The sequence below is a fragment of the Medicago sativa genome, chromosome 2, assembly GCF_051527215.1.
Source record: "Medicago sativa cultivar Bolivia chromosome 2, Bolivia_mono, whole genome shotgun sequence".
NCBI classification, from domain to species: Eukaryota; Viridiplantae; Streptophyta; class Magnoliopsida; order Fabales; family Fabaceae; genus Medicago; species Medicago sativa.
Genome location: NC_140750.1, coordinates 7,659,192 through 7,675,289, shown reverse-complemented (window position 1 = coordinate 7,675,289; position 16,098 = coordinate 7,659,192). Strand labels below are relative to the sequence as shown.

The following is a 16,098-nucleotide window of genomic DNA, read 5'->3' as shown; positions in this document are numbered from 1 at the left end:
AACCTAAAAAGTGAAATTTGCTTATATTTAAGACCGGAGGGAGTAACTCAGAAACAACAATAAGTGCTTAACTCGGTACTTGTAGTGTATTGATTTAGCAATGAAAGGGTGTTTGTAACCAATCGATTTAGAAACTTTATTTTACATATTTCTTTTTCCTCAAGTACCTACTTCTCTTGTTTAAACTAACTGCAAAACATTTCAATACAAACAGTTACTTCTCAAAGTTTCATATTGTTGACTTGAGGCCTAAATTATTCTAAACCATCAACTGCTTCTGTAAGCATGTCACATTGTCACTTCCCCCACGTTTGCCTCATTTGCCATAAAAAAACCATTATGTCATGGTATAGATCGCGGCCGGGTACCTTGATTCAAAACCGTAGTCATATAATACTCTTATTCATATTTGTCTAAATTTGTCATGGGTAGGTTGCTTCAGTCTTCTCAATGATAGCATTGGTTTACAGTAGAATTTTCCTTAAGGAAAGTGCACCTATGAGACTGCCATTGTTAAAAGAGGGGTCAGTCTATTATCTCTACAATGTAACCAACGTTACCATATATAATATTGGCACGATTAGCTAAAGGTCCGTTTGGTTCAACGGAGGGGAGGGGAGATATTTTAATTAAAAATGTGTTTGGTTCACAAGGGCATATGATGAATTTTAAAATTAATTTACTATTTTATCCTTAAACATAATTAAATATACTGAAATGCTTGTTTTTACGATTTCATAGACGGGCGAAACAACAACGATGTAGTCGATAACAACATGATGTAGACGATGAGATAATGGATTACTCACAGTTCACTTTGAGGAGGTCTGAAGCAGCGGTCGGCGGCAACAAAGTAGTAGCAGGGTTGAAAAAGTGGTTTTTACATGTAACAAATAAGTGTGATAGATAAGATAATAATAAAAGTTGTTACAATCTTTAAAAAAAAGTTGTTATAAGGATGATGTATCTAATAATAATAAAAGTTTTACAAGGATAGTTTTTTTTTTTTTAATAATATTGTTCCAAGGATAATATAACTTAATAATAATAATTAGGAGAATCAGAGAGTTTAATATTGAGTTGTTAGGTAAGTGGTGTTGGAGGTTGGCGGTGGAGAGAGAGGGCTTATGGTTTAGAGTCTTGGTTGCTAGATATGGGGCTGTTGGGGGTCGGTTGCAGGAGGGTGGTAGGGATGGTTCAATCTGGTGGAGGGACATAGCGGATATCCACGATGGTGTTGGAGTGGTGGCGGGTGGCTGGTTTGCTGACAATTTGCGTCGTAATGTTGGTAACGATGCTACTACTTTGTTCTGGTTGGATAGGTGGGTGTGTGAGGTCCTTCTTCGGGATAGGTTTCGTCGGTTATTTGAGCTCTCTGATACCAATATGTCGTCGGAAGCTCAAATGTTTGCTTTAGGTTGGGGCGAGGACGGTGAGGCTTGGAAGTGAAGGAGACGATCGTATGTGTGGGAAGAGGAGATGTTAGAGGAGTGTATGGTTTTACTTCTGACTATTTCCTTGCAGGTGATACTCTTGATGCTTGGTCTTGGGTTCCGGACCTAACTGTGGGGTATTCGGTCAGCGGTGCTTGCCGCCTTCTCTCTAATCGGATACCTCCTCATGATTTCGTTCCCTCGGATCTATTGTGACGGAAAGATGTTCTGTTGAAGGTGTCAGTGTTTGTTTGGCGGCTTTTTCAAAATAGATTGCCAACTAAGGGGAATTTATTTTGAAGAGGTATTCTTCCTCAAGAGTCCCAATTGTGTGTTGGAGGCTCCAGCGTGGTGGAAACAGTGAATCATTTATTTCTGGGTTGCATCTTTTTTGGTTTTATTTGGCATCTTGTTCGACATTGGCTTGGTGCCTATTCAGCGGATCCATCACGGATTATGGACCATTTTTTACGGTTAGACAACTTACCAGGTTATACTAAATCTAAGTGTTCGTTCATGTTATTGATTTGGTTTGTGACTTCTTGGGTGATCTGGAAGGAAAGAAATGATAGGATTTTCCATGGAAAAGAAAATACTCCTATTCATCTTTTGGAGAAGATTAAGCTTCTTTTCTTTTGGTGGTTTAAAGCTAATTATGTAGTTTTCCCGTATCAATTTTACACTTGGTGCCAAAACCCTTTTCTTTGTTTGGACATTGGTAATTGATTTATGGTTTGTTGAACTTTTGTTGTATTTATTCAGCTCTCTTCCCTGGCACATCTTGTGTTGGGAAGTTAGCCTGTTCGTCGTAATATATTTCATTTTTATCTCTTCAAAAAAATAACGTAATAATAATAAAAAGTTGCTACAAGGTTAATATTGAGATTTTAAATTAATTTATGGATAATTATGGCAATGTAATAAAATTTTAAAGAGATTTGCTCCCCTCCCCTCCCCTCCTACAAATTGAACCAAGCACATCAAATTTAAAATATTTTTTCCCCTCCCCTCTAAATCTCTCGAACCAAACGGACCTTAAGGTGAATTGCAACGGTACAAATTCATTTTAAGAGTTAACTAGTTAAAGAATTAATTTTCATTTTAAGAGTTAACTCGTTAAAGAATTAATTTAAGAGTTATAATCGTAAACTCTTTTACATGTCGGACCTAGAATCGTAAACTCGTAAGAGTTAATAACTCGAGAGTTAAAAACCTTCGATACTAAGGTGAAAGAGATAAGAAAATATATATATGCTACTTTTTTTAATACGAATGACGCAAGCATAGGAAAAGATTAGTCAAGCCAGTTGTTATACTCGCAAGAAATCATATGTACATCACAAGTATATGTATGAGTCAAAGAAGAAAATAAAGTAGAGATAGTGCAAATGACAAAAATTAAAAGGAGGACGTCAACTCTCTAGAGAATGATAATTTTTTTTTGAACAAATCCTCTAGAGAATGATAATTGATAACTCTAGTAAGAATTCATCAAGATCAGACCATCCATATTTCATTGCAGTTTTTAATTTGTTTTAAAATAAAATAAAAATACGAAGACTAAATTTGAATCATTTGTCCTCGTGAGCTTAGCTCAGTTGTTATGGATGATGCATATAAATATGCAAGGTCGGGGGTTCGAACCCGACCACCACCAAAAAAAATTGAATCGTTCGACATAAATCAAACGGTCGAGAATGTACTGAATGCGGTAAATTTGTGACTGCAGTGAAAACTTTATAGTGTGTTTTGAATATACAAAGCACAATCACTTACCACTTAATATTATCATGATAGGCTGTGGTAAAAAAAAGTTATAGCGAAAACTAGGAAGAAATGTCATCACACCAAATGTGAATGCATGAAAACTTTGAAAATCCAATTTTGAATCTTGATGTGAATGCATGAAGTACGTAATTGACTTGTATTCAAATGTGTGGTCTTCGACTTGAATAATTGGTTGTACTCCACTTTATCGTATAGTTGATTTTCCTCTCTTAGCATGTGAATGAATCTTTTCCTACAACTAACGAGACAGTGTGAAGAGGAAAGTGTGTTAGGTTAGATCGAAAATATACAAGCCAAGCTTATCTTACTTGAAAGGGTACCAACTCCTAGTCTAGTATAGAGTGAGAGATTAAAATTGTCTCATTATTTTGGGATAAATTTGACCAACTGGCCTAATTAACACCTTATATTATGGCTGGCGAATCTCGTAGCTACTTCCCTAGTAATGAATATTACTAATTCATTAGGTGCAGACGGATGCAAATTTTGTCATAACTAATTCATATATTCTCTCTCAAATTGAGAATGAGTTTTCAGTGTACTAAGAATACTTGTTACTAAATCCAAAAGTTAAATTTTTATATTGAAAAATAAATTAATTAAATTTTTTAAATACTTGTATGTACGATAAGGCACAATAGGGCACATGTTGCGTAGACAAAAAAAAAAATCGGATATTTAATCTGACATCGTATAAAATACAACTCAAATGTGTGGTGATGTTGGAACAGATGAGATAGAAAACAGTAGATATCAGAAATTATATAGTATGGTGTTGATTTTCGACTTTGTGTGTTCGAAACATTTAGGAATAATTAAAGGAAAATGCTACTTCTCAAGAAAAATAGCTTCAAGAATTTTTCAAGAAATAATTGGCAAATTTTAATTGGATGATTTATTTGTCCACTTCCTATTTTTCAGCCACACCTCCTTGAATTGTGGCAAATAGTGCATTGTGATTGGCTATTCTTTATTCTTGAAGAATTCTTGATGTTATTTTTCTAGAGATATAGCATTGCTCATAATTAAAATCCAACATCATTACATTATATAGCAACTTTAGTTGACTATGTTTTCTTGTACAACAAGGTGGGAAGACACTTAGTCACGCATAGTTAAAATGTCAAATACTCTTGATTCTTGTAAATAGAAAAAGAATAAAAAATATATAGTTTTAATTGTGGAAGAAAAAAAAAACATAAGCCTGTGTATATTAATATTATATATCATCGGTGCTTAGACTCATGCATCTCGTATTGAAAATGGCCAAACTGTACACTTGTGACTCATGTCTCTGCATTCTCTCTCTCTCACTCTACTATTACTTCTTCACTTGCTTAGCTAGGAGTACTAAAAACATTACCACTGATGAGTTTGCACTTCTTGCATTCAAATCCTCAATTACCTTAGACCCTTATCATATTCTTAGTAATTGGTCAATTTCCTCTTCTACTTCTTCTTTCTCTTCATGCAATTGGGTTGGTGTTACTTGTGATGAACACCATGGAAGAGTAAATGCATTGAATCTTAGTAACATGAACCTTGAAGGTACAATTTCTCCTCAATTGGGAAATCTCTCTTTCCTTGTATTTCTTGATCTACAAGGCAATAGTTTCCATGGTGAGTTACCACATGAGTTACTTGAGTTGAAGAGATTGAAATTGTTGGATTTGAGCAACAATGATTTTGTTGGAGAAATTCCTTCAAGGATAGGGGACTTATCAAAACTTCAACACTTGGATCTTGGCTATAATAACATTGTTGGAGCTATTCCTCAATCTATATCCAACTTGTCAATGTTAGAGTATCTAGATTGGAAATCAAATTTCATCAAAGGAACCATTCCACATGTTATTGGTCAACTTCCTATGTTAAGGGTTTTGGATATTAGAAATAACAAGCTCTCTGGAATGATACCATTAACAATTTCCAACATGTCTTTACTTGAAGAAATTCATTTATCAAATAACTCCTTATCTGGTATGATATACTCACACCATTAGTTAGTTTACGTTTTATACTTATGTCAATACATTGTCGCGGCTGCACCGTGTAGCAAAGTATAAAGTCATTGGATCTAATAAAGAACAATTCTAATTTTCTCTCTTTTCGATCGAACGACTCTATATCTTAATGCACGGTGCAGCTGCCGTAAAACATCTAAATTCAAATTTAGACACTGTGTGAACTATTCATTTATATCATGAAGAAGGATGGCCACTAATCTAGCCATTCTTTAGAGCCACCTTATTAAAAGACATTCATTATTTATATCATTCTTAATGTCTTTTCTTTGTCTATGTTGAACTAAAGGTGAAATTCCCAAAGGAATCGGTGATCTTACACAACTGAGAACGGTGAACCTTCAACGCAATTTTCTCTCAGGCAACATATTATCGACATTAATGTTCAACAGCTCATCGTTGCAAAATTTGGCACTTGGTTTTAATAATCTGACTGGCATTCTTCCATCAAATGTTTGTCAAGGACTTCCAAACCTTAGATTGCTCTATCTTTATGTTAATGATCTTTCTGGTGAGATGCCAAATGTTTGGCATTATTGTAAAAAGTTGGAAGAATTGATACTATCTTTCAATAATTTTGACAAAGGACATATGCCAGCTGACATTGGAAACTTGCCAAAGCTTCAATCTTTGTATCTTATTAGCAACAACTTGGAGGGTAAGATATCTTTGCCGACATGTTATTTAAGAGCTTATTTATTGTTTCTTCAAAACCATTACATTGCCTATAAAGAGTTACCACCTCTATCAATAATATAAATTCTTTTTGATAAATCATTGTTCTTAAATATAAGTCTCACATTAGTGCTTTATGTTTAAAAATGTCAACAATGTTGGACCAAACTTCATTTTTACCAAAACTTTTCTAAAGATAAAAGACTAATTTAAAACGAAACTAAAAAGGAATAGTCTCAAACTTCAGATTAAGTTAAACATTATGGCAGCATGTCCTAAATAATAATTTCATATTTAATGTTACAAACAGGTGAAATTCCTTTGTCCCTCTTGAACATCTCTTCTTTGAGAGAGATCAGCCTTGATGGTAACAATTTAAATGGAACTCTTCCAGACGAGATGTGTCGTCAACTTCCTCAACTTGAAATATTTACTCTACTCGGTAATCATTTTGAAGGAGCCATTCCACGATCGATTGGCAACTGCACATTGTTACAAACGTTAACTTTACAGGATAACTTTTTTTCAGGTATACCCTCAACTCAACTTTCTATTTAAATATTTTTCTATAAATGTGAATGCAGAAACAAATTTATTATCATAAACAGAGTTGAATTATTGTGTCTTGTTGGTTCAGCAATATAGAAAAGGCGGTATATGATAGTTTATTTTATTCTTTCTATGGTATATTGTGAGTAAAAAAAATTACAATATCACCATCAAACGGACTTTTATAGTACTGATATCTGCAATCAAAGAAAAACGCAACTAGCAAGTAGCAACGTGATCTCTAAAACATATTTCTCGACGCACTCTCTTATTGGTTGAAATTTATGTGAATACTTCTCAAGTCATGTTGAACCCACATAACATAACTTAGGATTTCATTTATGTGAATACTTCAACAAATAAAAAAATTGTGTTTAAAAACATGTGTTAGAGGGTGTATTTTGGGATTCCTACTTAGTGAAACATCTCATGATATTTGTTTATGACTATGGTTGTGTTTGGAATATACTTTTTGCTTTAAGCCAAATATGCTTAAGCATTTCATGCATCATTACTGCCATGCATCATCTTATACATATGGCTTTGTTTATTTGTTGTTTCTCGATGATATGTGATTTTAGGTTCGATACCGATGGAGATTGGCAGTCTCAATCAACTTCAGCTTCTACAAATGGGGAATAACAGCTTGAGTGGACCTATTCCTTCAAAAATCTTCAACATTTCAACATTGGAATATTTGCATCTTGAACTAAATTCTTTCTCAGGCATGCTTCCATCAAATTTGGGATTTGGCCTTCCTAACCTACAACAACTACACATGTATGGAAACAAGTTTGTTGGAAAAATTCCAAATAGTATATCCAATGCTTCAAATCTCGTCATAATTGACTTGAGTTCAAATCAATTTAGCGGAATCATACCCAACTCATTTGGAGATTTAACATTCCTCGAATCACTCGTCCTAGGTGGCAATAATTTGACAACAGATGATTCTCTTGAATTCAACTTCCTAACTTCACTGACAAGTTGCAGATATTTGAAACATCTTGAAGTATCAGAGATGATCAAATTACAATTAAAACTTCCCAAGTCCATTGGAAACTTAACTTTAGAACACTTCTGGGCAAATTCTTGTGGAATTAATGGAAATATTCCACTAGAAATAGGAAACATGAGCAACCTGATTCGATTATCTCTGAGTAGGAACAATATAAATGGATCGATCCCAAAGACTGTTAAAGGGTTACAAAAACTTCAGTCTTTGGATCTTGACTACAATGACCTGCAAGGATCCATCGTTGATGAGCTTTGTGAAATTAGGAGTTTGAGTGAGTTGAATTTAACAAGCAATAAGCTTATAGGAGTGTTACCAACATGTTTGGGAAATATGACTTCTCTTAGAAAGTTTCACATAGGATCTAATAGGTTAACCTCTGAGATACCTTCCTCATTTTGGAACCTCAATGATATCTTAGAGGTAAACTTGTCCTCCAATGCTTTAACTGGAATTATTCCACCTGAGATTAAGAATTTGAGAGCTCTTGTACTATTAGATTTGTCAAGAAATCAAATTTCAAGCAACATTCCAGCAACCATAAGTTTCTTGAGAACTTTAGAAACTCTGTCCTTGGCAGATAACAAATTGAAAGGGCTTATTCCAGAATCACTTGGTGAAATGGTAAGCTTGAGTTTCTTGGACTTGTCTCACAATCTTCTTACTGGTGTGATCCCAAAATCCTTAGAGTCACTTTCTTATCTTAAATACATTAACTTTTCATACAACAGATTGCAAGGAGAGATTCCTAATGAAGGGCCATTCAAAAAATTCACATCTGAATCTTTCATGAATAATGAAGCACTTTGTGGTAGTCCTCAGTTACAAGTTCCTCCTTGTGATAAGCAAATTAGGAAAAAATCAAAGACAAAGATGTTGTTAATTGTATGCATATCATCCATAATTGTTGTGTTAGGCATTTTGGCTATTGCATGCATAATACTTCAAATGCACAAAAAGAAAGAAGTTGAAAATCCACTTAAAAGGGATTTATCAACAAATTTAGGGCTTTTAAAAAGGATTTCCTATTCTGAACTTGTGCAAGCAACTAATGGATTTAGTGAGACTAATTTACTTGGAAAGGGTGGCTTTGGATCTGTGTATCAAGGAATGCTTTCTAGTGGGAAGATGGTAGCAATTAAAGTACTTGACTTGAAATTGGAAGCAACAACAAAAAGCTTTAATGCAGAATGCAATGCTATGCGCAATCTTCGGCATCGAAATCTTGTTGAGATCATCACTAGTTGTTCAAATGTTAATTTCAGATCGTTGGTAATGGAGTTAATGTCAAATGGAAGCTTGGAAAAATGGTTATACACTGATAACTATTTTTTAGGTTTCTTGCAAAGGTTGAACATAATGATAGATGTGGCATCTGCATTGGAGTATCTCCATCATGGTTCTTCGATACCGGTAGTTCATTGTGATTTGAAGCCTAGTAATGTACTACTGGATGAAAATATGGTTGCACATGTTAGTGATTTTGGGATTTCTAAGCTTTTGGATGATGGACAATCTAAAGCTCATACTCAGACTTTAGCTACTATTGGTTATGTTGCACCAGGTATAATTTCTTCTCTTCTAAGTTATATTAGATTTAATCAATCTTAGGTTAATTATGTTTGAGAATATTTACTAATTAGTTATTAATGTTGACATATAGAGTATGGATCTAAGGGAGTCATTTCTGTTAAAGGAGATGTGTACAGCTTTGGAATAATGCTAATGGAAATTTTCACTGGAAAGAAGCCAACAAGTGAAATGTTTACAGAAGAATTAACCTTGAAAACTTGGATTAGTGAATCAATGCACAATTCAGTAGTTTTGGAAGTTGTGGATTCCAATTTAGTCTCACAGCATGGGAAAGAAATTCATGAACTTTTAACTCATGTATCATCTATTTTTGTTTTAGCATTGAGGTGTTGTGAAGATTTACCTGAGGCAAGACTTAGTATGAAAGAAGTAACTGCATCATTAATCAAAATCAAGACTTTATTCACTCAATGAGGAAAAAAATCAAGAAATAAAAGTATATAGTGATTTATAAATCTCACATTACCTTGTACTTTGAAGACTCTCTTTGTTTCTGTATATTCCCAATGATTTTTGAATCTATATGTAATACAAAATATTTTTCAATCCCATATTGTATGGAACTGTTATTCTCTACTTCATTCATTTCACTTTTTCTCTTTTCTTAACAACTATCCAATGATTTGTGATAGAATTTATATTTAACATCACAGCTTATTGTTGTGTTGCAATTTTCATAGTAGTGTATGCTAGTGTTGACATCAATGTGGTTGATGTTAACTATATTTCTTATCATGAAATGTTAGAAAATGGGAAAGAGTCATAGTAAGACAGGTTATGCAGAATTGACACAGCTAATTATGTGCAAGATTTCAAGTTTTGAACTATGTAGTCTTCTGCTAAGTTATTTTTCACTTGTATTAATATAGTTCATTACTTTGTGAAAATCAATCGTATTATTAGAAATGAATGAAAGAATGAATAAATATGAAGTCATAATGGGTGCATTAGTGAATTGGGGAGGTACAAACACAAAGGAGAAAAGTTAAGGGGTTTTGATGTTCTAAGTTATGTGAACAAAGCCCGCATCATCTAGCGCAGGAGTGTAAGCATGATGCGTGTGCTGTATAATAGAAGAACTCCTTGAAGTACAAACTAAGTGTATTTTTTATTATACTTTCACAATAATTGATTTTTAGTGAATTGATTCATAAAATTGATTCTGAATAAAAATGAGTTGTAGATAAAGTGGTTTGTCTTTGGATACATTTATGTAAAAGTGATTAGAATTATAAATTTATATATTATAATTAATTTTAAAATCAAAAGCTACAAATAGTAGCTTAGAATTGCTTTTAGTTTTCTTTTGTCAAAAAAAAAAATTGCTTTTAGTTTCCACAATTGATTTCTCAAAGAAAAATAAAAATTATAGAGTTAGAATTGGTTTGACCACTTGAAAACATCTACTCCCTCCGTTTCAAAATGAGTGTCGCTTTAGCCAAAAAAATTTGTTTCAAAATGAGTGTCGCTTTCAGTTTCCAATGCAATAATAACTTTTTCTTTTCAATTGTACCCTTCAATTAATATTCTGCACACTACTTCCAAAGTATTACTTTTAAAACTAACCAATAGTTAATAAGGATAATTTGGTAAAATAACCATTCTCTTTCTCTTAATCATTGCATTTCTTAATATGTGTGTAAACATCTAAAACGACACTCATTTTGAAACGGAGGGAGTAGAAATGAAACGAAACACTTCATAAATAATCATTAGTGTAAGCAATAAATGTGGGATATCCTTCTTCTCACTCGTTTGCACATTAGAGAAAAATGTGTTATTCTAACCGTTAGTTTTGCCTCTTACATTTATTTTAGGTAGCACATTATTCGACCTATCAGCTTTGTAGACTTTCCTTCAAAAAAAAAAAAAGCTTTGTAGACTTTTTTTATAACACAAGTCTGGCCTATTTACTTAAATAGACTTTTTAAAAAACTTAAGCCACTTCTTAGACATGTCAAAATATAGTTGGGAAAATAACACTTTAAGTTAAAAATGACTACTTTCTAGGCCACTTCTTAAACAACAAAAAAGGAAGATTTATGATAAAATGACCCTTTAAGTTTTTTTAATAATTGACTGTACAACTTTAAATGCAGTGTTATTATATTGGGTTAATTAAGTTTTTAGTCCCTATAAATATTCACAGTTTTGTTTTTAGTCCCTACAAAATAAAATCACACTTTTTAGTCCCTATGACATTTTCCTTAAGCATTTTAGGGATTAAAAATGCTGATGGAAAATTTTTATAGGGACTAAAAATGCTGATGGAAAATTTTATAGGGACTAAAAATGTTGATGGAAAATTTTATAGGAACTAAAAAGTGTTATTTTATTTTGTAGGGATTAAAAACAAAATTCTAAATATTTATAGGGATCATTTACTTAATTAACCCTATTATATTTTTTGGTAACGACAATATTATTATATTTGATTTTTTTTAACAAATGCAACGATGACACTTGTTAACATGATTTTTTAAGATATTTTCACACAAAAGTCCTGTGCTTTTTATCACATAATATTTGAGGATGTTCTACGGAGTGGGTCTCACAAAAAATTTTTTCCCGACAAGTTTCCATTACAAACAAAACAATGGAAAAAAATACACTTTTACTCTTCGGACTTGTACCCCTTTCCTTTTCTTCTTTTTTCTTCTAAAACAAAGAAATATGACATGTAAACACAAGTCATTGTCACATGTCTTGTGTTTGCAACATGAAAATAAACTCTTGTATAAGCGAGGGAAGAATTATGAAACTAGTTTGTGTATTTTATTTATGGGTTTTTCTATCATGTGCAAATTTGCACATGATAAGAAGTTTAAAGTAGCAACTTTGACTTGGAACTTGTGTTTTTTACAATAAATATGTAGCTTTTGAATAAATATTTGCTGGTTTTCAATGAAAAGTTACTACTCTTTATTACCTTAACATGTGCAATATTGCACATGTTAGACAAGCCCTTTATTTATTACTAATTTTAAATCCACTTTTGTGCATCGTATTAAAGACAGTAGGAATAGGAGTTGAGATCAACTTCATTTGTTTAAAATAAATGTAGAATAGCATTTAGAATATGTGCATTTATCTTAGTTGTTTGACTTCCTATTTAATTACACCTATGCTTGATGGAAGAAGAGATTCAACCATTATACAAAAAAGGTGCAGGGTTACAATTGCAACGCAACATATATGCTCATGAATGCTACAATGAAGCTCATATGGCACGAGTTGATGATGATGATCCAGTATTGTTAATGATGACATGGGGTAATTCCCCCACATAAGTTCACTTGAATATAAGTAACAGTTTAGTTTTTCCCATAAAAAATTAAGTATTTTCCTCATACGCAAGATTTTTTAAAAAGAACTTGAGGTTCTAAGAGATATATACAAGACATAAAATTAACACTGATTTTATCATTATATTTCACTTTATTTTTTCAATTTTTACGGCTTCTCTTCTTCTTCTTTTTTAGTGTTTACGGCTTCCCTTTACAGATTTGCTACGCAACAATTGGATTATGACTCTTATCAAAAAATAATTGGAGGGTTGCTACTTCAAATTCAATCACATATTGAGACCGTCTACAGGAGGAGAGCTTAGCTCCATTTATGGAGAAAAAGTAGGGGGTGTTTGTGTAGTAAGGGAGCTTTACTAAGTATGTAGAGTAAGGGAGCTCCATAAAGGCATAAACCTTGGTACCAAATAGGTACCACCATTTTTTTGGTACAAATTTTAAGATAATGAATGACGGGAAACGGCCGTTACCGAGAAAAAGGTCGCGACAAAAAAGTATAGGTAGCTGACGTTACTGTTTTCATCGTTTTTATAGAGTGAACAAAATTCACGAAGAAACACCTACAGCAACGACGAAACATCGTTACACCGCAAAAAATGCCGTTCATGATAATAGACATAGAATCCGGATTTTTTTTTCAATTGAGATAAATGAAAATCATATTTTTAATACATATTTGATCATTATTAATTGACACCGCAATTCGTACACCTATAACGGCTGAAATCGTAAAATATTATATGCGACTCTGACCATTATTTAAAAGGCTTAATTGCACTTTTGGCCCCCTATCTTTCCAAAACTTGCGGTTACAGCCCCCTAACTAATTTAAATACAAAACAGCCCCTTAAGTATTGAATCTTTGGCAGTTTTGGCCCCCCAAGGCCAAAAAAAAATTAAAAAAAATGACACGTGGCACCTCATTTAGGGTGTCACGTCAGCGTTGGGGGCCAAAACTGCCAAAGATTCAATACTTAGGGGGCTGTTTTGTATTTAAATTAGTTAGGGGACTGTAACCGCAAGTTTTGAAAAGATAGGGGGGCCAAAAGTGCAATTAAGCCTATTTAAAACCTTAGACGTGTTGCTCCTCTAAAAACAAATTGTTGCAGATGTTATATCGAGTGGATCCCACGAGTATTTATTTCCTGTATATGTTTTCATTAGAAACCAACAACGGAAAATTTCACTTTTTCATTAGTCTCCTTTCCTTTTCTTCTTTTTTTTCCTCTAAAACAAACAAATGTGACTTGTCTAGTAAACAAGTCATTGTCACATGACTTAGTCTTATAGTCGGTGGGATTTAGCATGGGAAAGGGGAGTTGTTTCCCACCATGGAAAAATCAATTTTAACCATTAGATCTACAATCTTATCATACACTCTCAACACTATATTTTTGTCACTATCTGCCACTACCATCTCTTTCATTCATCCTCCACAAACCCATAACCAGCAACTCATCAAAACCACCGTCCCAACTCTTTATTGTTAATTTAATTAATTTATTCTTCCTGATCAACAGATCTAACATACACTGAAAACAAAAATTCACCATTCTAAGATTGGAGCAAGGTTCCAACATCGAAAAAACCAAACTTAACCACAGTTGCAAGCTGAGCGGCCATTGCATCTAGAAAATTGTATCTCTAAATCTATAATTTTTAAAGAATTTTCATGATGCTGATAAAATGGAAGGCAACGAAATAAATGCATATAATTCATTGTAAAAGCATTCAATCCATTTTGGCTTATTTGAATTTATTTTTTTCAGATCCAATCAAATTTAGAATTTATGTATTATTTTCTGTAATTTGTAAACAAAAGTTGTTACTCCACACTATTGAACCTAATTCAAACTGTTCCGTCAGCCAGATGTTGAGAATATATTTTCCTCAAATCAAAGAATTTGTTCCTATATATATAGTGTCCTGCAAGGATTGATTACTTTGAATTTTCATTAATTTGAATCTGATTGGTAAAAACTATAGTTTTCATGGTGTTGCTGGTGGTGGGTTGGTGGGGATGAAGGAGAGAGATGGTAGTGGAAGATAGTAACAAAAATATAGTGTTGGGAGTGTATGATAAGATTGTAGATCTAATGGTTAAAATTGACTTTCCCATGGTGGGAAACAACTCCCCTTTCCCATGCTAAATCCCACCTGGTCTTATGTTTGCAACATGAAAATAGGCGCAGCATAAGCAAGGGCAGACCTAGGTGACTGAGAGAAGTGGAGATTTGTGATAATTACTTTGTTAGACATATAAAATAAAGGGTTAATTAAGTTTTTAGTCCCTATAAATATTCACAGTTTTGTTTTTAGTCCCTACAAAATAAAATCACACTTTTTAGTCCTTATAAAATTTTCCAACAGCATTTTTAGTCCCTATAAAATTTTTCATTAGCATTTTTAGTCCCTATAAAAATTTTCCATCAGCATTTTTGGTCCCTAAAATGCTTATGAAAAATTGCACAGGGACTAAAAAGTGTGATTTTATTTTGTAGGGACTAAAAACAAAACTATGAATATTTATAGGGACTAAAAACTTAATTAACCCTAAAATAAAATTATAAAACAGATGGATATGGATTTTGTTTTATTGAGGGAGATAGATATGGAATTAGGTGCACAACACTACACTACACCCAAAAAAAAATATGCACAACTGTACAACATATGATAGTGGGAACTACCTTGAAAAAAAAAAATTGATACTGCAAGGTCTATATAACTAAATTGATGGCTAAAAAAAATTCATCTCAAAAAAATCTCATTTTAATTTTTTTATAAATTAATTATTATTTTGTTTTTTTGAAGGAATTATTATTTTGTTTATAACTACTTAGAAGAAGAATAAACATGAACCATTATGTGGTCTTCAAAAGTTTGCTAAGATTCAATTTAAAATTTTAATGAAAAATAGTTTGATTCCTTCTGCTAAACCATTTTGAATATCTAACATATATGAAATAAATAAAAAAATATGATATCTGCAATACATATTACAAATTAAGAAATAGTTGAGGTTAAGACGATTAAGTTGAGGCTAAAAAAATATATATTTAGTTCATTGTTGAAATTGGCTTAAAATTTGATGTTGAAGGTTTGTCAAAATTGTGGCGCGATTGGTTCAACAATTTGGAGGTTCTGGTTCACATTTTTTTGCGGTTCGAGGAGGTCAAAGCATGGCGCGATTAGTGGATCAAGGTCTATATTGTAACGTATAAGAGCTCCAAAGCGTGGTGCGATATAGGAAAATCGTGGCGCAATTTTGTTTGAGTTTGAGTACTATATAAACCTTCATTCTTCAATTTTTTGGGTGGCTTCAAGAGATAGAATCTTTTCCAAACCAAACCAAACGAGAGAACTTTAGGGTTGGATGTTTTTGGGTGAGGTTCTTGGGTTGAGAAAACACTTCACAAATAGCTTGAGTAGTGAGATCTCGTTAGAGAAAGGTCAAAAAGCTTTCTTTATTTCTTTGTCTTTTAGAATTCATTGTGGGTCTGAGTGATTTGATAAATGGGTAAAAATCAGGGTTTGTTCTTTGTGTCTAAGTGACTTGACAAATAAGTAGAAATTGAGATTTGTTCTTTGTGAGCTTTGAGATATAATTTCTTGTAACCACTTTGTATCACTCTTATCATAGTGGACTGGATAGTTACTCTCTTTCCTAGATGTAGGATAAATTTGTCGAACTGGGTAAACAAATTTTTTGGTGT

At 32.9% G+C, this 16,098-nt stretch overlaps 1 protein-coding gene across 1 annotated transcript; it reads left to right on the top strand.

Moving 5' to 3' along the window:
* The first annotated feature begins 4,465 nt into the window (after positions 1 to 4,465).
* LOC146944132 (uncharacterized) lies at positions 4,466 to 9,661 on the top strand. Its single transcript, XM_085742513.1, has 5 exons — positions 4,466 to 5,201; positions 5,535 to 5,903; positions 6,231 to 6,449; positions 7,051 to 9,048; positions 9,148 to 9,661. The coding sequence occupies exons 1-5, from the start codon at positions 4,466 to 4,468 to the stop codon at positions 9,489 to 9,491; spliced, it is 3,666 nt and encodes a 1,221-aa protein (XP_085598639.1). The 3' UTR covers positions 9,492 to 9,661.
* Positions 9,662 to 16,098: the final 6,437 nt, after the last annotated feature.